Source organism: Maylandia zebra, linkage group LG1 (assembly GCF_041146795.1).
Source record: "Maylandia zebra isolate NMK-2024a linkage group LG1, Mzebra_GT3a, whole genome shotgun sequence".
NCBI classification, from domain to species: domain Eukaryota; kingdom Metazoa; phylum Chordata; class Actinopteri; order Cichliformes; family Cichlidae; genus Maylandia; species Maylandia zebra.
The window spans coordinates 35,971,228-35,994,030 of record NC_135167.1 but is presented as its reverse complement, the minus strand read 5'-3'; the positions used below and the strand labels follow the sequence as shown (position 1 = coordinate 35,994,030).

The 22,803-nt window shown below is 40.4% G+C and overlaps 1 protein-coding gene across 7 annotated transcripts in view; it reads right to left on the bottom strand.

Annotated features, from left to right (window-relative positions):
* LOC101468289 (C-myc promoter-binding protein) overlaps window positions 1-22,803 on the bottom strand; it is a 91,141-nt gene that overhangs the window by 45,903 nt on the left and 22,435 nt on the right. For all 7 annotated transcript variants that reach the window (XM_076885498.1, XM_004573286.4, XM_004573288.4 and 4 more), the window contains 5 exons: window positions 19,751-20,081; window positions 13,296-13,542; window positions 6,843-6,912; window positions 4,258-4,427; window positions 114-400 (listed from right to left, as the gene is read on the bottom strand). In XM_076885498.1, the coding sequence (XP_076741613.1) occupies window positions 114-400; window positions 4,258-4,427; window positions 6,843-6,912; window positions 13,296-13,542; window positions 19,751-20,061 (1,085 nt within the window). In that variant the 5' untranslated portion in view covers window positions 20,062-20,081. The remainder of the gene's footprint in view (window positions 1-113; window positions 401-4,257; window positions 4,428-6,842; window positions 6,913-13,295; window positions 13,543-19,750; window positions 20,082-22,803) is intronic.

The window sequence follows — 22,803 nt, the reverse complement described above, 5'->3', positions numbered from 1 at the left end:
GAGTTATATTTCCACAACCCAATCATTGTAGTCGCTAGAACACTAAATAATAACATGTTCAGCAACCAGAGCATACAATTTTTAAATGAAGAGAGAAAACACAGAGTACCCACTTCTCAATGGGCAGGGCATGAGGGCCTGAGATGGAGTAGCGATAGAGGAATGTGAGGAACTTGCGGAAAGCATCGAAGAAGGGCCAGTGAGAGAGCAGGCAGATACACTTGTTGGTGTAGACTGAGCGCGGGCTGCCGTTTGCGGTGCTGCTGGTGCCAGCGGCCATACAGCTGGAGGGAGAGGGTTTGTGAGGGTCGGGGATCAGGAGACCCAGCTGGGAGAGCTGCTGATCGGTCAGGCACTCCTGTGGGTAGGGCTCATAGAACTGAATGGCAGCACCGTAAACCTGGTAGAGGAGAAATAAAAACACAGGAAACCAGAAACAGTCTAAATACTTATATACCTCTGTGATGTGATAATGCCACAGTCAGACACTTTTCTTGGTTTAGATTTGCTTTTGAAAAGGATGCAAAAAAAGATTTTTGTAAATAATAATTGATCTGCCAGTGTTTCTGTGACTGGTTAATAAACTAAAAGAAAAAAAATCATGCCATTTGCAATTTTACATGCCCAACTTCACATCTTAAAATTACTTGCTTTATCTATCTGACCGCCTAAACTCAAAAATTTCATTTACACAATTCAGTCAGTGCTCATTGCAAATGTTGCAAATGAAAATCAACTAAAACCCATCAACCTATCAAAATAGTTCCCAACCACTTTATGCTAATCAGCCAATTAGTTCTGATAAGCCAATCATTTTCTTTAGTATCTCCTCTCTCACTCACACAAGCAGACATACTGGCAAAACCTGAAAAAGTTGATTCTCAGCACACTGGCATACCAGCTTAGCATGTGAGATAGTGAAATTAAAATGTTCTTACATTAAAAATTTTCCTAACATAATAATAATAAAAAAAACCCCACTTGAACAGTAATATCAACAGTTAAATTAGCCCACATCTTGTGCATCCTGTGAGTTGACTGAGGCAACACCGCACAGGTCACTGATGAAACATACAGCATGGGAATTGAGTTAAGCAGCGGTAAAGACCTATTGCAGTGCTTTGCCTCGAGGTTTCTTAGCATAATGTAAACTGTAATGGATTTTCTGCAGTTTATTTCTTTTTAGGACATCCAGTACCAAAATGAATGAATGCTGGCTCCTGCCCACCAGATTCTACAGCCTTTTCAGGGCGCAACGACAATCTAAAATGTCCTTGCTATCCAGAAACTTTCCATCCAGTCTGTGTGTAGCTGTTTAACTTCTACTGATCATTGAAATGCCAACAGTGGTTCAAACAAACAGCAGTTAGCTGAGCTTTATAAATCTCCTCTGCTTCCTGGAAATATGAGACCTTCCCACAGATCAAAGCTAACGGGCTTATCAGCTGTGTTGCCTGTTTGGGTCCGTTTTTCACATTTTCCTCTGAAAGGAACTCAGGCCTTTGTTTGCCAATGAGTGGGTGTGTTTGCTTCTATGTACACACTGTGGTCAAAAATGAAGCCTTTTTATTAAAAAGCACTGTGTTTTCATTCTATGAATGTCTATGAATGACTTTCCTTCTTCCACCACAAAGTTTACGGTTTCATCCAGAAACAGAAAGCCAACTAGAAATAAAACTGGAGATTTGACACCTTTTAACTGACGATAAAGTTACAAAAAAAGTAGCAGAGACTGTGGTTATGGCAATAAATATAGAATATTTAACTTAGGCGTGATTGCTCAGTTATCAATGGAGTCTGCAGACTGCCAGAGTCCAGCTGGGTCTTCCTCTGACCTTGGCTAGTAAATGACAAGGCAGCAAACACACTGTCCTCACCAAATATCCCCCTTAGAGTCAACCTTCCAAACACACACACACAGAAACTTGACTCAGCAGCAGCAGACCGAGAAGGGTTTGGCACTGCCAACTGCTGCTGACCTCTAACTGACCTTGTTCAGCAGAGCAAACGATTAAACAGTGGAAGGCTTTGGATGTTATTTGTTTTCAATCGTGATTGTTTTACCACATAATTCACTAATATGTGTCAATATGACACTAACCACAACTGGACACCATTCCAAACCCAGAGATCAGCACAGCAGGCCAGAGCTTGTGTTTAGATTTGGAAACCAAGGATGTGCCTGTGTGCCTGTTTGAAACTGGAATTGTGCTCCTCTGCTGATGTGTCAGTGAACCTCTGCCGGGTTTGTTTGCATAAATTTACCCTTTCTTCTTTAATAAAGAATTCAAGATAGAAAAAAGCAAAGTTGGGCAACCATAAAAAGATGGCTTGTTGAGAAAAATGAGTTTCCTTTGGACTCCACAGTCCAAAAACATGCACGTTTTAGGATAACTGGTGACTGTAACTTGGCTGTCTGTCTCTATGTCTTAGCACTTGTAACCTTATCTATGGGGAATACTCTCCAATATAAGACTGCTGCAGCCCATTTTGAAATCTGAAAAGCCCCTCCAGTCAACCCAGGCCTTTAACTGTGATCATCACACAAGTCTATTGATTTCTTGATTACTAAGGTCTATCTTGGAAAATTAAAACTGTCCCTCTTTTTGAAGTGTGCTAAGTATTTGGATATTTTACTAATTCCTCAACATATCAAACTGTACGTATTGATGGATCAAAGTAAGTTTATATTACCCGCGTGAACAATGTTTACACCGCACAACACTATATTTTAGCCTTTATATAACTGGAATTGAAGGTAATAATGCCTCTTTTAAAGTGTGATATGATTTATGATGGGAAAATGCATGACTGGGATACTAAATATATCGGGTTACTGGTTTGATGTGCACCATCTGCGGTGGTTGGATGCATCAGCAGGGATGATGAGACAGAGTACCGGGCTGTGGTCGACTCCTTTGTCACGTGGTGTGAGCAGAATCATCTGCAGCTCAACGTGGCAAAGACCAAGGAACTGATCGTGGACTTCAGGAAGACCAGGAAACACTTGACCCCTGTTTCAATCCAGGGGGTCAGTGTTGACATTGTGGAGGACTATAAATACCTTGGAGTACACATTGACAATAAACTGGACTGGGCTAAAAACACCACAGCACTTTACAGGAAGGGCCAGAGTCGTCTCTATTTTTTGAGGCGACTGAGGTCCTTCAACATCTGCCAGAAAATGCTGAGGATTTTCTATGAGTCTGTGGTGGCCAGTGCGATCCTCTATGCTGTTGCATGCTGGGGGAGCAGGCTGAGGGTCGCAGATGCCAACAGACTTAATAAACTGATCCGTAAGGCCAGCAATGTTGTGGGGATGGAGCTGGACTCCTCAAGGTGGTGTCGGAGAGGCGGATGCTGTCCAAGATAAAGACAATGTTGGATAACACCTCCCACCCACTCCATGACATGTTGGTCAGTCACAGGAGCTCGTTCAGTGAGAGACTGAGATTACCGAAAAGCACCACTGAACGACACAGGAAATCATTCCTGCCTGTGGCCATCTCCCTGTACAACGCATCCACTTAACACACTGTTTGCTGCTACAGCTACACATGTTTCTTTTCCAACTATTTATTTATAAGTGACTTATGTATGTATGTATGTATATATATGTATATATTGTACTATTCTTAGTTAGCATATTGTCTGTCTTGTCTTAATGTTGGTTTAAAATGGAGCACTGTAACAAAAAATAATTTCCCCCAGGGATCAATAAAGTATTCTGATTCTGATTCTGATTCTGATTCTGATATGTGTGAGAGAGTGACTCATTAACAGAAACAGAGTCTGCATTGTTGTGCCCTGAGAAGCAAAAGAAATAGCTCCATAAAAAGACAAAAGGAACAACCTTGTCCTTACAGTAGTGTTCAGGCATTTACTCTTCTAGTGAGCTGGTAGATTCTTTTTTGGGGGTGGGGGGGTGGGGTGGGGAGGCTGTTTTATTGTTGTGTTTTAATGCAAAGTTGCTGCCTTAAAATACAAAGCACTACATATGAGTTTATAAGGTTTTGGCAACATGCCTGACCTATTTTTACTTCTGGCATGCAGCACAATGTGGTTTTCTCGTGCCCTACTACAGTGTATGACTCTGTGGTCGTGTCAGCTGTACAGATGGCAGTTGAAGTCTGTTGATGAGGTCTAACAGTCAGTGGGAGGCTCTCAGATCCAATGCTGTTGCCAGAGAAGCTTGTAAGTCACCTGGATGAGTGAGAAATAAAGTAGTGTGGCCAAATATCCATTCATTTATCTCACCTTCTCTCCAGAGGCTCCGGTGAGGACAAAGGTGGAAAAAACAGGGAGGGAGTATTTGGTGTTAGCTGGCCAGCACTCAATTGTGGCCCCCATGGGAAGGCAGAAGAGAGGAACAGACTCTGGCAGAGGGAATGACTCATAGTCCTCCTCTGGATATCTGCTGAATAAACCTAACAGAAGGAAAAAAAGAAACAACAAAACCCCAAACAAACAACTGAGAACTCAATTTAGAGAGCAGCTGAGGGCAACAGCCTACTATGAATAACAATTACAAGCTAATGTGGATGCAAAATTGCCTTTCTAATAAGCTTAAAAGCAAACAAGTGCAATGTACTATAATCACAAAGATAATGTACAACTTTATCGAGGCAACGTGTCACTAGAAACGCCTGGCTTTGTAATAAGCAAACAGTCCTACATAATCGCACATTCAGACAATTAGTTACTGTCAGTGGACACAAATGAAGAACAATGAAGTACTGATTTTACTTTGGCACTTACTTAACTCTTGAGCTGCATCCAGCTTGATAAAGGATGATATGAACTAAGCGGTTACACAAAGAGCTTTACGATTTAAAGTTATGCCTTATTAGGAATGTGGACACTTCTGCTAGTTCAAGTAAATGACACTGCAAACACTTGCCAGCTACTTACTAAACAGTAGGGGTGGGGGAAAAAATCAATACTGTGTAGTATCGTGATATTTTGTTTGCTAATAATGTATCGATACAGGGACAGCAGAAATCGATATTTTGTTACAAAAAAAGTTTTTGTGGACTGGAACTCTTCAGAGCATGTTGATCCTTTTTCTGAGCAAGAATCCTGACATTCCTTCACTGTCCAAATGTGTTTAACTTGTTTTTTGGCAGCAATAAACATGACAGTTTACTTATTTTAATTTAAGACATGTTTTATTTTAATTAAGTTTAAAACTTTTTTTATTTAATGTTAAATTATATTTTGTTTTAATTTACTTTCAAATTCTTCAGTTGCTGAATGGGCTGCATAGTTTTCATAAATTTCATAGTTCAGAATAGCTATAATTGTACCAGATGGTTGCATTCAGTTAAGTTGGACTAGACTGTAATACAAACCGTTCAGTTTGTCAACAATAAAACTGACTGAAATGAGAGAAAGACTGAGTGCGAGGCTTTGATATTAGATAAAATGAATATTGATAAAGTTTACCTTTATGTACAGAATTTGAATATCGCAAAATATTTTAAAAAATTGCAATAATATCGTATCGTGCGTTAAGTATTGTGATAATATCGTATCGTGGGATGTGAAAAACTGTGTCATATTCTTTTTAGTTGTGAAAACTGTGACGAGTACGATACAAACTGGTGAAGGTAAAGCTGAAAGTAAAAAGTTGTATTTTTAGAAACAATGGTTGTGGTGCTAAAGATAAACTTTTACTTTGAAAGCAAATGGCTTCCATTTGTTTGTGGTGTACTTTGCTAAGTCTCACCACAGCTTGGTGATGATCTTTAGCTTCATTTTTAGTCTCCTCCAAAAAATAAAATATAGCCCTTTAGCTGTGGTTGATGAGAATGCTGAAATAAACAGCAAATGTGCCACAGGAGCCAAATAATTTCTTGAAAATGGTTATTAAGCTCGGTTACACTGTAAAGTTTCACTGAATTATACAGGCAATCATTTTTTCTGTTAGTCTAATATATATATATTGGATTACAAAACTTTAACACTAAACGCACTAAAAGGAGGAGGGCCTTAGCAGTTCCCTGTGCTAAATACCCTACTACATTAGACACTCTGACTAATGTCCTGCTCCACAGCTATAAGTGCTCCTTCACATGTCATTTCTACATGAAAACCAAACATCCATCGCAGAACAAACTTATCTTTGCTCACATATGGATTAAACCTGAAGCTTGTTGCTTGGTGGATTTCCTTCCTGGCTTGAAGTGTTGAAAATAAGCATCATTTCTGTGAGCTGACTCATCCAAAGCATTAGATAATATCGCTTCACAGTCTGCTGCATATTCACAACACAACAAAACGTCAGCAAGTCTGAGACTCAGCCAAACCCGGCGACTCTGAGCCAATAGTGTTATCAGAAAATCTTATGTCAGTGTTTTTGAAATGGGGAAGACACACAGTATTTAATGTGGCATAATCACCACCTTACATGTAAATATATGCTAACCATTAACTCCCTAGCAGGGAATAATGTTGGCATGCAGAGGCTTATCACTTCACTTCAATTCTTGTTTAAACAAGCCGAATTGCAAGCATTACTGTAGCAGAGTGCCCTCCTGCAGCCAGTGCAGAATACGCTTGTCTCAACATCACTACACCAACACAGTTACAGCGAATATAGAAACAACCGATATGCAATAAACAGTTAGGACTTCGACAATTTATTATTCATAAAAGAGTGGGTAACTTTCTAAATGCATTGCAAAATCCACTCTGACTAGTCAAATTTTTCTCACCCACAATGCAAATAATTTGGCAGAAGAGAAAGCTACCTACAGACAACATACTATTTGATTTCTTAGAGGTTCACATCAGTATTTGGATCTGTGTGCACTGACAGTTATCAGATTAAAAAGGCTTACCTGCTTTGTACGCTATTGTGTTGGTTTTGGCCACAGACTTCTTGTAACACAGGTAGACTGAGGATCCCCACTGAAAACAAGAGCAGAAAACAGGTCATACTGTTATCCTCTGGGTCATCTTAGGGCCAATCAGGATCAAAACGCATCAAAATCTCATCTGGGCTCGCATTCCACTTAATCCTTTTCAGAACTGCAATTCTTTCAAATAACTAACAACAAGCACTATTTAAGTGTTTTTATTGTGCAGCACAGTATCAGCCTAGGATCTGTTCTCTGTATGTGGATAGCCATAAAATCAAACTTGCTCCCATCATGTTTATTAAATGTAAACAAGATTAAATAATGGACCTAAACGGCAGAAGTGGCAGCCAACCGTGGCTGCAGCATTCCTGAGGGAGGACGCTGTTGTGATTAGTGCACTGATAATACTAAACATTTTCAGAGGAGACATACTGTATTGTCTCCACCAGCAATGTTTTGACCCTTTAGACTCTTTACGTTTGGAGAGTTACTGCTTTAGTCAGGAGAAGATACAGCAGATACACTAAGTATCGAATATGGCACCAATATTCAAAATAAATATATTTCTAAAGGTGCTACTGACATGAATTTCTCACCAGATGTTGGTAACGACCCATTTAATCTACACATGCAAAAAAAATCATAGTCATAGATCTCCATATATTAAGTCACATGTAATAACTAAAGAAATCTTTAGATTTATTTGCATAGATTTCTATTTATTTCCTAAAGCGAATGGTCTTACTTTGCTGAAACCTTCAAAACGACTTTTGCTTGCAACAGCTTTTGTCCAGATTAGAGGTGGGGAAGAGAAAGCCGAAGCAAAATCTGAATAAAGAACATCATAAACTGTTGACCCTTACATTTAGGAGATCTGGGTGTTCTGTTACTCTGTAGGGGGCATTTCGCTTGTATGGTCTAGTTAATTTGTGTGCCTTTAATTTATGGGCTATAAACAGTGCTATCTGAACTCCAGGGGGGCACACCAATAAAACCACTGCACCTATAATAACCTATATAAGATAAGTCGCTATGCCTCGAAAGAACTAAGTTCAATTTCAGCACATCTATGTTCTTCCACTTCCACGCAGTCTACAAAGTTAGATGGTTAAAAATCTAACTTCAGTGTGGTATGGTAGGACATGGTTAATGTCTCTGAATCAATAGAGTCCTCAATGGACACATCTCTGGCTTTGATTACATTAACAGCTTAGTAGGACACTAATGGCTTGCAACACAATACTTCCTGGTGCAAAAATAAAGCTAAAAGAAAATCCATTAGGCCCTCATTCTGTGCAATATTCAGACTCTCCAAAAACCATCCAGGGGCTAGTTCTGTCCAGCAGGCTGGGTATTTCACACCTCTGCCTTAGAGGTTTGGAAATTAGTTCTGAGTGATCACATCACTGGTCTTTATCACAACACTTACAGGAGATTTTCCACTTGTGTGTCACTGTGTTAGATATTGTGCTCCATCACCATCATGAGAACACCAAAGACAGTAATATCTCACTCTGACTCGGTTTCCCAGACAAGTGTCATTTGGAACAATGCTGAGTGTAGAACTGTGTGTAAAATAAGTGGTAGAGCAGGTCATCTACTGATTGGAAGGTTGGTGGTTCGATTCCTGGCTTCCCCTAGTCTGCATGTCAAATATCCTTGGGCAATATACTAACCCCAAATTGCTCTCCGGATGCATCCATCGGAGTATGAGTGTGTGTGAATGTTAGTTAGAAAGCACCTACAAAAATCTGCTGGTGTGAATGGGTGAATGCACAAGTTGTGTAAAGCGCTTTGAGTGCTCAGAAGAGTAGAAAAGCGCTATATAAGAACCAGTCCATTTACATAACATCTGCCTGCCGATAAATCCGTCATGCTCTAAGTACTACGTACCATAAGTAAAGAATATCATCATTCATTGTTTTTCTTTAACTAAGGTCATTCTTGGGTAAATCCTAAAGGAATTAAATAAATAAAGTGCAATGAAAATTTTTTGTACTTTTGGGCATTTTGTATCAGTTATACTCCAATTAATTTAAAAGACCAAATATATTACATTTCTATACTTTTTAAATAAATATAAATATAAATATAAAATAAATAAATGTGAATATATAAGTCAAGCCAGACTCTTGTGAAACCATTAGCATGTGAAGAGAGGCAATGATGCATCATATACACAAACATGAAAAGTTGTCCCTGTGAGAAAAAGCTGGATTCCGACACACAGTAGACAAATAACTTAAGTAGAAGTATAAACACTTGTGTTAAAATACTATGGTAAAAGTTAAAGTACTGATTTGAAATTCTAGTAAATAATGTAATGAAAGTACAGCTCTAGTACTCAAAGTATAAGAGTAAAAAGTAGCTCTTTGAACGACATTTCTGCCAACGATTGTTATGTAAAATGGACTGAACTTCATGTCATATTAAAATAATAATATTTAAAAAAATATTGGTAAATGTGAATGCAAACTGTATTTCCACTTAAACTCTAATTCTAATGAATGTGCTTAGCTTTAACATCTTTTATGCAGTACAAAAGCAGAGAAAATTGGAATTTAAAAAAAGCTCTGGGTGACTTTGCCTCCAGATCTAAACAGAATAAGGTGTACAGTGAGAGATGAGGGAAGCAGGTGGGAGAACCCTTAACCCTTAGTGGTGGAGTGTGTGGAAAAGAATCACTTAGAAGTAACTCACAATAATTTGAGCACAAGCAGATTTTATGTCCAGGTTGTGATCAGCTGCACTATGCTGCTAGGTCTTTGTGAATTTATCCAACTGAGTTCAACAAAATATAAGCAGATGTTACATGAGTTCATGTCACCCACCCTACATGGATACCTGCTAATACTTGTTGAGCTTTTAGTTAAAATGCATTTGAAAGTATCTGCCACTCAAAATTTTTTTACTTCTTTTGTGCTCACTCCTGTAGCATTAGCTGGATGGTAAAGTACAGTGACTACGACTTGCGGACATCTGCACCAAAAGTATGTTTCCAGATTTTTCCCTTCAACAAATGTTACATATAATAGTAACATATAGTATAGTACAACAAATGATGCATAAATTGGTTCATCTCTACCTGTGTGACAAGCACCATAATACACCAATAGGATTGTCTTCTAAGGTTTTTATTCCCTCCGTTTAGGCAAAAATTGATCTGGTGATTAGTGATGGGAAATAATACCCACACACACAAAATGTCTTGAACCTAAGGTAGGAAGGCTTTTTGAAAACTAAGGAGTAGTAAGAAGAGATATTTGTGTTTAAAAGTGAGGGAGTATAAGTACAAACACTGTCAAAAAAAACAAACAAACGCTCAAGTAGATACAGATACCTAAAAATTCTATGTAAGAATCTTATTGTGGTGGAGGTGTGGTCCCTGGCTCGGCTGCAGGGGAGGAGTGGTGCAGTGAGCTCAATGGGGCGGTGCTGGGGAGGCAGGTGAGAACACAGCTGGTGGCGTTTGGTCTGATGACAGTTTCTTCCCCTTTTTCGTGAGACGGGAGAGGAGCGGAGGGGAGCTTTGGAACAGCTGAGACCTGAGCGGACCAGACTGTGAACTGTCACAATAAGCAAACCCATAAATAAACGTGACATCTCGCTATACCGATCTGTGTGTGTGTGAAGTGCATTTTACACTTATTAAGGTACAGCACCAAACTTTTTGTACTTTATTACTTCCTACCTCTGCTTCTGACAACTAAAACTAAGGATGCTTCCAAAGTTTAATAAAAATATTTAACAGGACATCACATTCTGCTTCAGGCACTAAAAGTCTATAGATTAATGAACTAGGAAATTTCAGGACACATGCAGCCACAAACAGCACCTTGAAGGGGATTGCCTATTCTAAGAAATGCCAAATGTAGACCTCGCTGACACTGCAACGACTTTTACAGTAATTTAGTCTGTGTGTGTGTGTGTGTGTGTGTGTGTGTGTGTGTGTGTGTGTGTGTGTGTGAGAGAGAGAGAGAGACTGTGTGTGGTTGCATTGGTGGGTGAGAGAGAGAAGCAGAACAACATAAAAAGAATATGACAGGAAAGTGAACAGAGCACAAATACTGGGTGTGGAGAAACTGAAATGCAGAAGCAGACAACATCTAGCTCAAGGGGCTTCACTATATGAAAAAAAAACTATATTAAGAAAACACACGCACACACAGCATTGAAAAAACCTTCATGAGGCATTTTGATGGTTCTCCATAATTAGATGTACTAGCCAATTGGAGCACCTTACATGAAGGCAGAGAATTCTCTTCAAAATACTGAAATACACATTTAACTAGAAAAAAAAACAATAAACAGATGAGATGGCTTTCACTCCACAACATGTGTCAGCACAATAAAGAAAAAAAAACAAAAAACACAGAAGTTTGACTTGAACAGAATGACTTAAAATCTTTTATCACATGACAGTATGAGAAGAAAAAAAAAGCTCAGAACCATCTTGTATTGCTGACAAGTTTCACACCAAAGCTTTAAGAGACTTAAAATGAGACAGCAGAGTGAAGTTGAGGATTCAAGACTTATGACTAAATGTCTTAGCATTTCAGGTGACGGCCTGACAGCACGAGCAACCATCTGCTGAATTCAAAATGTCATAGAGTACCTTCAGAAAGGGAAAAAAATCCACATTCAGTTGTTAAGAACTGTTTGTTTGTTTTTTAAATTACAAGTTATTCTGTTTTGAAGAATATGACATTATTGGGTTTACCCAGTTGCTCTCGACCTGCACCTATCATCTACTTTTCCTGTTGTTAAAAATCCAACAACACTACCATCAACATTTGCATTGGCATATTTAGACTAAAATGGCTCATTCCCATTCAAATATTTGGTTTATACTTTTAACTTATGTTTGCTTCCAGTTTACACTTTCTGTATCTTACCCTCTTTATGCTGATGTCATTCGTTCTGTTAGGTCTTTCAAACTAATCTTCCTCCTCAATAGCTGAGGTCTGTGGTTTTGAGTGTGTGTTGCTATTTTTATTTGTGTGCAACTTGTACATAAAGTTCAAAATGTTTGTTACACTTTAGTATTTGTGTCTTTAGCACAAAAATGAAAGATGCTACATCTCAAGGAGATTTCCTTCATATATAAATAAATGGCCTGTAATGAGTGCGCTGGATAATCCTGTTGCTTTAACCAACTGGGTTCTTTACTCTAAAGAACTAAAGAAATCAGTGATGTTAGGGCTGGGCGATATGGCCTAAAATTCATATCGCGATATAATTTGAAGCATGTGCGGTAACGATATATATCGCAATATATTCTTTTCTTCTGTATAACGTATTTTCCACACTATAAGGCACACTTAAAATCCTTTAATTTTCTCAAAAATCGACAGTGTGCCTTATGTATGAATTCTGGTTGTGCTTACTGACCTCGAACAGATTTCTGCATGCAGAAATCTGTTAAAAAATGTTTTAGTACAACTTTGATAAGCTGCACTGCTTGATAGATTGTCAGAGCATTACGGCTGCCATAGTGAGGAGCTTCGCGGAGTAATCTGGGTCCAAAACTCCGTCCATTCAGGTCCCAAAGTCAAAGGCTAAGGGCTAAAAACGGTCTAAATTATTTCATCTTTAATTAAATCATCAGCGTTGCTGCTTTATCGGGTGTAACAATTAAGTTTTACATCCATGCATCCATGAAAACAGAATTTATTAAATTTAACAGGAAGTTAGCTCGCTAGTTTACACCTAAACATTTCATACCATGTTCTGACTGAGAGATTTTTGAAACTAATTCAAACGTACAGCTCTGCTACCACTTCCAACATAAATGAAGACAGAAAACTAAACAGCAGTGCCGTTTGTAGGGTTACTAAAGTTGGACTACCTGGTATATAATGTTGTGCTACGTGATTGCTAGCAACACAGCTATTTTAGCATAACATTAGCACAGTGAAGCCGGAGGATGAACACCAACTTTTTTTCCACTCGATAAAAGTTAACGTGAGGGATTCTGGTGGTCAGGGACAAATGCAATCGCATAGCAGGACGCTATACACGGGCCAAACTTCAGTCAGGAGAACAACTGAGATTATTCATCCACAATACGAGGTTAGTTATTAATATACTGCAACAACATGGGAATAGAGCAGCTGCGAGAGAATTCAACATTAATGAATCAATGTTACGGAAGTGGAGGAAGCGCAGTTTTTGGTTTTCCCCATATTTCAAAAGTGCTTCATCTCTTTGCTATGACTGTCGCCCGGCATAATTTGCAGATGATAATGGTTGTAGCCGCTGCGATGCTTTCGACCAAAACAGACGCAGCTTGATGACATCATCAACATGTGCTATCGCGATAGAGCGATATAGTCAAAATCTCTATCGTTGGCCAAATTTATATCATATATCGTTTATATCACCCACCCCTGAGTGATGTATTCCTCTATTCCTCACCAGTTTCTCCCTTACCATGCTGCTGTTGAGATTCTTCTCCACCTTGCAGAAAGTGTGTGGTGGGGTCTCCCCTTTGCTCGGGATGATGATGCAGACGTCTGTGACGGCCAAGGCGGCGTGCGGCTGGCTCTCGGGAGCCCGGCGGTAGGTGATGTAGATGCGTTGGGAGGAATTACCACTGATGTTGGCTGGGCGACCAGAAGGTGTGGTTTGGATAAGGTGGCAGCCCTGCTTCAGACGCTCCTTCCACTCATACAGCACACTACAGGAGGAAGCACAGCAATGTGGTCAACCACATAAACTGCCACATCGGGGTGTAGTTATTAGTGTGATTTCCATGCACAATTGATTGCTGGGCTACTCAGCTGGAGCAAGTCCTACGCTAGTGCAGAATTCAGTGGCTAGCACAATGAAATTGATTAGTCTGCTCTGTATTATCTTATCCAAAGCAGCATTTGATGGAATTCATGAAAAACAGACATTTATAAGCATTCAAAGTGGCAAATTCAAGCTCAGAACCACCTCCATTACTTTGGCCACAATAACGCATGTTGCAAAGGAGGAAAAAGTCTGGACACTATCTGGCTCCAATTTAATAATGGAATTCTTGCCAGCCACAGTCTTGTTGAGCAGACATCCTTTTCCAGTCCAAATAAGACATTAGTTTACTAACATCTATTTCTTTAAAAGAACAGACAAAAAAAAGGGCCACATATCACAGTTGTTTGTCCAACACTGTACAACTACACTGTATATGCAAGGAGGAAGATTATAAATCACATTAGAAAATGATTGACTGATTGACAATGACTGAAAATACTGATGACCACCAGTGCTACCCCACCTAGATCTTGAGTTGAAGACTCACTGTGATTCCAACCTCTCTAAGGTTTTTAGTAAATGTGCCTATGGTATCGATTTGACGGTCCTACTTCGCCTCGTTCAGAAGTTATCGCATTTACAAACTTGTAACAAACTCGTGTCCAGGCAGCCCACCCACCCCTGGTATTGTCTAATGATATACTAAAACAGATCAAAAACGACACTATAGATCTCATTGAGAAACAGCATACGGCCCAATTAATACAGACAATATAGAATTTGCAATAAACATTACCTGTGACTAAATGGTAAATGGCCTGTATTTGTATAGCGCTTTACACTACATTCAGTCATCCACCCATTCATTCACACACTGGTGATGGCAAGCTACATTGTAGCCACAGCTGTTCTGGGGCGCACTGACAGAGACAGAGGGGAAAAAGCATTACAGATTCTCAATCTCTTCCATCACTCACAGGAGATAATCAGTATGGAAGCATGTTAGTTTCTTTCTAACACATATTAATTACAGCTTCTGGTCAAAGACTGTCAGCTTGGCAGCAGTGTTGCTAGTTAGCTTTCACATCAGGCAACGGTAACACGCCAGCTCACTTAAACAGACATCACAAGATCCTAATGTAGCCAAGTGAGCTGAGGCTGCATTCAAACCCAAACTGACAACAGTCTCTGCTTGTGGTGAAGCTAAGCAAGAAAAAAACCCAAAAAACAGAAAAACAACAAAACATTCCAACTTTGCTGTAGATGACACTGTATTTAGAAGCAGCACAAATTTAGCACCAGTGTTTATTCCAATGCAACCTTCTCTATTTACTGATTCCTTCTTATGTGCGAACTCAGCTTTCAGCTGGAACACTTTGACTTAAATGCACATTTGGTAATGAAAAGATATCAAATCAGTATTCGGTTTTTCTGCTTTTAATTGAAAATCTTATTTTTTAAGCAGAATTTTAACTCCTATTCGCTTGTACTTATCAGCTGAATTTGCCTTTGACTGACTTTGAGAGTTGTGATAGTCTTCACACATGTATATACACACAGCTTACAGTATACTGACACATATATTGAGCCTGTACTGCACAAGAGGACCCTTGTACAAACCACTTAGCGGACAAGTACTGAGAGATACGCAACAGTGGCAGTAATTTTAAACACTCCTCTTGGTATTTCCATTATGCACTTATCCTCCATTACTGTTTCAAGTGAACTCAACAGGCATTTTGTGGCACTGTCTGAAAGCTGAAAAGAGAAGAAAATGTAAAGTAGTCGACCGAGAGATTTTTATAGTTTCTTTCTTTTTGGTTCCTGCGCTGATTGCTGTGGTAGCAAAGTGACCGACTTTGCTCTGCACGTCTTTCTGTGCTGTTCATATGTGTATATATTTGTATTGACATCAGTCAATACAAATATATGTAATACACTCTTAAAAAATGGCTCAATAAAATATGTATTTATAAAACAAATATTCCCAGGGTAGGGTTACCTGGGCCCTGTCCTGGAGCCAGACCTGTGGAGGGTGCCCAAGGGTGAGCGCCTGATGGTCGGACCTTATGCCATAGGGCAGAGTCTGGTGCAGCCTTAAGAAGGGGCGTGTAGGGACATTCTAACTGTATCATCAAATCTGCAGTTGTGTGTTCTGGACACTGAGGTAAAGAGAGAGGCTGAGTTGCCACCAGGTGGTGAGTTGGATCAGGTGGTGAGGCAGCATACTAGACAGACCTGCATGTCATAACATATAATTAGGATGCTGCGCTGGGACCGCCTGAGAGAGGCCCCAGCCCGCAAGATCTTCAACTCCCACCTCTGGCAGAGCTTTGACAGCATTCCAAGGGAGACTGGGCACATTGAGTCCAAATGGACCATGTTCAGTACCTCAGCAGTCGCAAGGTGATCAGTGCCTGTTGTGGTGATAAAACGCAAACCAGATTCTAGATACTGCAGGTGAAGGGAGCCATCAGACTGAGGGAGTCCTATCGAGCTTGGTTAGCCTGTGGGACTTCAGAGACAGCCTATAGATACCAACAGGCCAGGTGGAACACAGCTCAGGTAGTGGCTGAAGCAGAAAGGAGGGATGAGTTCGGAGAGACCATGGAAAAAGAGTTTTGGACTGCCTTGAAGAGCTTCTAGGAAAACCGTCAGGCGACGGTAGATGTTGTAAGGCTGTCTTGGTTGACACGTCTCTACAATGTTTCATGGAGAGCAGGGGCAGTACCTTTGGATTGGTAGACCAGGGCAGTGGTTCCCATCTTCAAGAAGGGGGACTGGTGGGTGTGCTCCAACTATAGGGAGATCACTGCAGCTGCAGTGAAGTGGATACTGTACCGGTCCATCATGGTGAAGAGAGAACTGAGCATAAAAACAAAGCTCTCGATTTGCCAGTCAATCTAAGTCCCTACCCTCTCCTACGGTCACAAGCTTTGGGTGGTGACTGAAAGAAGTAGATACAAGTGGTGGAAATGAGCTTTCCCCAAAGGGTGGCAGGCCTCTCTCTTAGACATAGGGTGGGGAGTTCGTCCATCCAAGAGGGGCTCAGAGTACAGCTGCTACTCCTCCCCGTCAAAAGGAGCCAGTGGAAGCTGTTCAGGCTTCTAACAAGGATGCCTCCTGGGTGAGGTGTTGTGGGCATGTCCCACTGGGAGGAGGACCCAGGACACACTGGAGAGATTATATCTCTCAGCTGGCCTGGGAGTGCTTTGGTATTCCCCTGGACAAGCTGGAGGAGGTGGTTGGGGAGAGGGAGGTCTGGGCTTCTCTGCTTAGGCAACTACCCCCATGACCCAGCCCTGGATAAGCAGAAGAAAATGGATGGGACGATGAAGCTCCGTATGTTCCCTTTTTAATCCTCATTATAGACCTTTTTCAGGGCACACATTTTGAGCACTGTTTACAATTACCGCTTCTTGTAGTCAATAATATTAACAATTACATTTATTTAGGAGAGAACGATCCAAGGTGTGGTATTATATGTGATGGTTACTGAAGAGAGATTGCATAATTAATGAATAATAGTTAACAGTTCTACCTGTGGCTTTCCTGCTGTCATGAGTCAAAATGTGTGCGTTGAAAAACTTAAATTGCCACACATACACAACACTTTTTCCATTTGCAGACAGTGCCAGCAAAAAATATAATGTTTGAGTAAAACTGCATGCAAATAGTGCCTACACCTGTTCACCCACATAAGCCCTCAGTAACCATTAGTGTTGCCAGTGTCTGGGAAGTGCAGCCCCTTTGGGCTTTCAGCACACAAAAGCTGCTGATATTGTCTGAGCACATTCTTTGTCAGTGCCTGATAAGCACTGCACTGTGTAGTGTCAGAGGCCAGTGAGAGCCTCCTTAGCATCATCACCCCTAGTATGGGAGTGCTCAGCAAACAGTATTGAATTCACACAGCTGAAAAGATGCTGCTGAAGAGGACACCTCTAACGGTGCTTCGCTTCCACTTTTCTGTTGGTAAAATCACAATGGCTGAAAGCAACTACTGCGGAAAACTGCCACCAAGGAGGATTCCAGGGCAGAGCAGAGCATTTTCTGACGTGAGAGCACTTCAGCTTTTTGGGCCGCTTTTCACAGCTGGTAGAAAGCTGCCAGTCACAGGAAGAACAACCACAATGTTTCCTGATAACAGCAACTGATCTTAAATAGGGCTTCTCCAGAAAGTTTGTTAACTGTGAAATGAGGGGAATTTAGTTTTTGTTTCAGCGAGAGCCAGCTTCAACTCTGGGCCAGTTACCAGGTTAACAGACTCCATGAAGCTAAACTGCACACTGGCAGGTTTTTAATTTTTTGTTGTTGAACTAGGACTCCTCTCATGCTTAGCCTGGCTGCGTCAATGCATATCATCATTCATTCAGTCGATACCAAAGCAAATATGGCAATACATCAATTAGCAGTTTTAAGTTGTTGTTTTTTTCCTAGGATGACTTCCAGTTAAACATTAATCACTCTGTGCTCAAAGAAGAAGGACAAAAATGTTTTTATAAGCTGTTTTTTATAAAGCTCTGTGACTGTAAAGACAATAAGGCAACTGTCAGGTTGTCAGCCAGTTCCTCTGCACTCAGATCAATATCAATTACAACATATGGTGGTGACTATATGAATATATCCAGGTGAGGATTATTGCGGTGTAGCTGAAACAACTTAAAGATTCTTAAACTGTACTAACAATGTAGTTTAAAGGGAGATTTTGAATTCAGGGTGCAGGCAGTCCGAATGTGTTCAAACAGCATTTAATGCTGAAATATTTACACACCTCATAAATAGAATCATTAAATGTTGCCATGCAAGATTTGTGAGTCCAAAAGGACATTTAAAAGTTAAAAGATGGTGTGAAAAACTAAATGTAGTAGGATTCCAGCTTTTTTTTTTTAATCTAACTGGGTAAATGATAATTGATTGGAGCAAAGAAAATAGAATCATTTTAACTTATTTTATATTTCCCTGCTGATTTTTAAGATAAATGTCACTGCTTCACATTGACATGCATTCAGAACTGGAATGGATGAAAAATGGACTGTTTCTTTTATATCGCTTTTTTTTAATCTAATCCAGGGATAATCTCTGCTCATCATTTATGCATAGCCACAGTACTGTAGGCCAATTCCCCTTTTTTCCACACAGAGAGTTAACATACATAGCCAACTTATCCCTGGTCATGATCAGACTCAGAGTTTCTCATAAAAGAGTGAATCAACTCGAGTTTAGAGTTGAAATCAAATTTGCTAAATTTGCTTCCTGGAATGATTCCAACAAGTAAGATGAATAATAAACGAGATTGTGTACTGCATATGTAAACAACAGCACTGCATGTCTTGGGCAGGCTTGGAGTCAGCACATCATTACAGTCATTCATCCGAGGTGTTTAGAAAATTCTGTCAAGCTGGTGAATTTAATGAGTAAATCCTAAATCCTAGCAAAAGTGACTCAATTTACATTTTCATAAATGTATTCTAATGTTCACAAAGCACGTGCTGTTATTTCAAAAGAGAAGTGTAAACACTTTCCCATTTGTCTTTTTCACCTTCTTTCTGCGGCAGAATTCAACTCTCTTTTTTTTTAATGTACAGATATTTATGTCTCCCAGAGGATGAACTGGATCTCTTTATTTTACATGCATTTATATAATCTGTCCCACTTGGTTTTTGCAGCCTATTCCAGTTTTCCTGACAAGGTGACACTTTTCCATGCTTCAGTGGTAATATGAATTGCTTCCAGACTGGATCCTCCCATCCCTAGCTTTATCATCATCATCATCATCATCATCATCATAAATTCCTTTCTGATTTTGCATTTTGATGGCAAAGTAAAATTGACATCTGAGCATTTACAAAAGCATTTGCAGGCAGGTTAATTCTTGGCCTACACAAGAAGAGAAATACTTTAATGAACACCTCCACTGAAAAGCTTTAGTCTCAGACTAGCCCAAATCCACGTTTGGGACACCAAGCTTTAACCTGCTTTGCATCAGCATGTAAATGTAGTCCCTGACAATGTTAGCAAGCTCACTTAAACAGCCAAATGCAGACTCAAAGTGGTGTTAGCCCAGCTATAGAAAAGGTTTTGGAAATAAAGACAATGTTGTGCTTTGCCTTGTTTAATTACAAACAAGGCAACCTCCTTTGGTTACTTACCCCAAGTCGGTTAGTGGTGGCTTGTCACGACCTCGCCTGTAGCACAATAAGATCTGCGGCGCCATGAGGGCGCCGTTGTTAAGATCAGCCGATTGGCCTGTCGGTGTTGTTTCTATGCATGTGAACCCTGGCGGCACCTCCTCCCCCACTGAGCGGATCACCACTGCCACATCTGTGATGGGTGCCTTAGGCTTGGCCGTCTTGTGGCAGACATCATCAAAGTGGATCTCCTGGTCCAACGGCTTGGACGGGTCCGTCAGACCAGCCACCACAAAGTAGTCGGCTACACGAGGGCCTTTGTCCTCCATCATTTCCCATCCCCGCCAACTACCTTCAGAGGGAAAAAGAAAGAGAGGGGTAGAGACACAGAGAAAGAGAGAGAGAGAGAGAGAGAGAGAGACAGACCAGGAGATTAATTTTCGTTGTGGTTGCAGGTACAGACGGTTCTTGTATCCTTGCTCTGGCTTTAAAATGAAAAAAAAAATCTGACAGCCATAAATCTTTCTAAAGGGAGGCCAGTAGAAGGGCAAATGGAAAGAGAGGGCAAAAATGTGGGGAAGAGAGGCTATATAATGAAGCAGCCATTTAGAGCTTGGGTAGTTAGCTGACAGTCTTTGGCCAGGTCACGTAATCAGCGGAAGGTTCAGCGTCCCAGCTCAAGGACACACGTGGATGTGATGAGGGCATAACATTTTTGGTCTTGAGGTTTTTCAACCTTACTCTAATTCTAAAGAGTGAAACTCTGGCTAGCTACACAGACCTGAGTGTGCATTTTGAACAGGGAGCAGTGAGGTGTTTCTTCACACATTCCACCTTAATTAAAGACTGCCCCCACGTATAAACCTGAGCTTACAAGCTTTGTGATATTACAGAGCCTATTAAGCCTGTGTGATAAAAGCCAAACAGTAGTTTTCTTAATCTAGCCCAGAAGGGCATGCTCAGACTCAATAAGATCATCTACATTTACTGAAGCAGCACAGTCTCAAAGGGACAATGATATGGTTATATAAACTAAAGAAATGCCTTTTGTTAGAGATAAAGAAAACATCCTCTGCAACTGACAAATTACAGAGTTGCACATGTTTACCAGCATACAAACCTCAACCTCTGTCATGAGCTGTCATGAGGTTAACTGAACTTCAGGTATGAAGTTATGACCTGCAGTCTATCTGGGTCAGATATAAACCAAGTTTAGGTGTAGTTTATTTTCGTTGTGCTGAGTTTTTACAGTCAGTTACAATAACTCGTACTGCGTAGTAGGGCTGCTCAATTAATCGAATTTTAATCTCGATTACGATCTGGGCTTTCAGCGATCTTTAAAAATGACTGAGCCGATTATTAGCCCCTCCCTCGTGCTTTACTCTCGCGCTGCTCCGTGTGGCAAATCGAGCGCACCTCTCTGCATTTCGAACACGTGTCACAACAATTAAGAGCAGCGGTCCCCAACCTTTTTTGCGCCACGGACCGGTTTATGCCCGACAATGTTTTCACGGACTGGCCTTTAAGGTGTCGCGGATAAATACAACAAAATGAAACTAGTACCGGTACCGAAAAAAAGAAAATTTATTCATAACACACGTGAAAAGACCAAGGAAAACCGAGTAAACGATAAAAACGATAACAAAATAACGCTGAAAACCGATAAAAACCCTGAAAACCATACATTTCACACCTGAGCCTCAACTCTCGTGGCCTGGTACCAAACGACTCACGGACCGGTACCGGTCCGAGGCCCGGGGGTTGGGGACCGCTGATTAAGAGGACCCGACGGAAGCTCGGAAAGCTTAGCAGAAGTCATGTGGAGAGGAGAGTGACTGCCGTTGGTTGAAAAGAGAGGTAAAAAAAACTTCAGTGGTGTGGAAACATTATGGGTTCGCGGAGTCAGACGTGGATCAAGTAGACATAGTGTGTAAACTTTACTACAGTGTCGTAGCTGCACCACAGAGCAACACTGCAATATAAAAAATAAATGAAAAATGTAAACATCTATGTTTAGTGAACTTTGCAAACATTTGCACTGTTATCAGTATTTGCACACTATTTTATATTATTTTTTGACAATCTTTAAAGTCATTATTCAATACATTGTTATTGTTAATAAATATCGTCAAATAATCGAGATCTCAATTTCAGTGAAAATAATCGTGATTATCATTTTTGCCATAATCGAGCAGCCCTACTGCGTACTAGCTAGCATGAATGCTGGACACTCAGAGACCTGTGTCTCTGAGTGGGAGACCAGAGATCACATTAACATGTGTATCGCTGTATTAACAAACATGCCATATTGGCCCAGTTCATTTTTCTTATCATTGTTGTGAGGAGACCATAAATAGCATTTGTATTTTTTGTTGTACAGTTCATTTGCTGTTATGGAGTTCTTGTTATGGATAAAAAAGTGTATTTTTTTGTTTCAAAATGGCTGAAAATTATTCGCTGATAGTATTTTTTTTAGTATTTTATTTATTTATTGTCATTGTCAAGAACAATGAAATTGCGTTTGGGGCTTCCATACAACCCAAAAAAAAAGAAGAAAATAATAAATACCCCTTAAAACCCAAGTGTACATATTTAACCCAGTGTGACTCCAATGCAATAAGACAATCCTTAGCAATAATGTTCGTAGAAATTCAGACAAAGACCTGAGAAACATGACAAAATACAACAATGCAACCCATTCAATATTATTGTACTGTGAGATATGATATCAGATATGATAGTTATCTATTTAAGAAAGAGGGGGGGGGGCAGGAGGGGGAAGAGAATAAAGATATGATGCACCAATGCAGACCAGTTCATTGCTATTAAGAAGTTGGATATGGTTATTGTCCGTGAGAGGGGGGCAGAGAGTTCAGGAGCCTCACAGCCTGTGGATACAGGCTGTTGGCCAGTCTGGATGTTCTGGCCTGTATAGACCTGTACCTTCTCCCTGAGGGCAGCAGATGGAAAAGGTGGCGCGCAGGGTGATGTTGGTCCCGCAGGATACTGTGCACCCTCCTCAGACAGCGAGTGGGGAAGATATTACTGATCTCTGGCAGACTTGTTCCAATAAT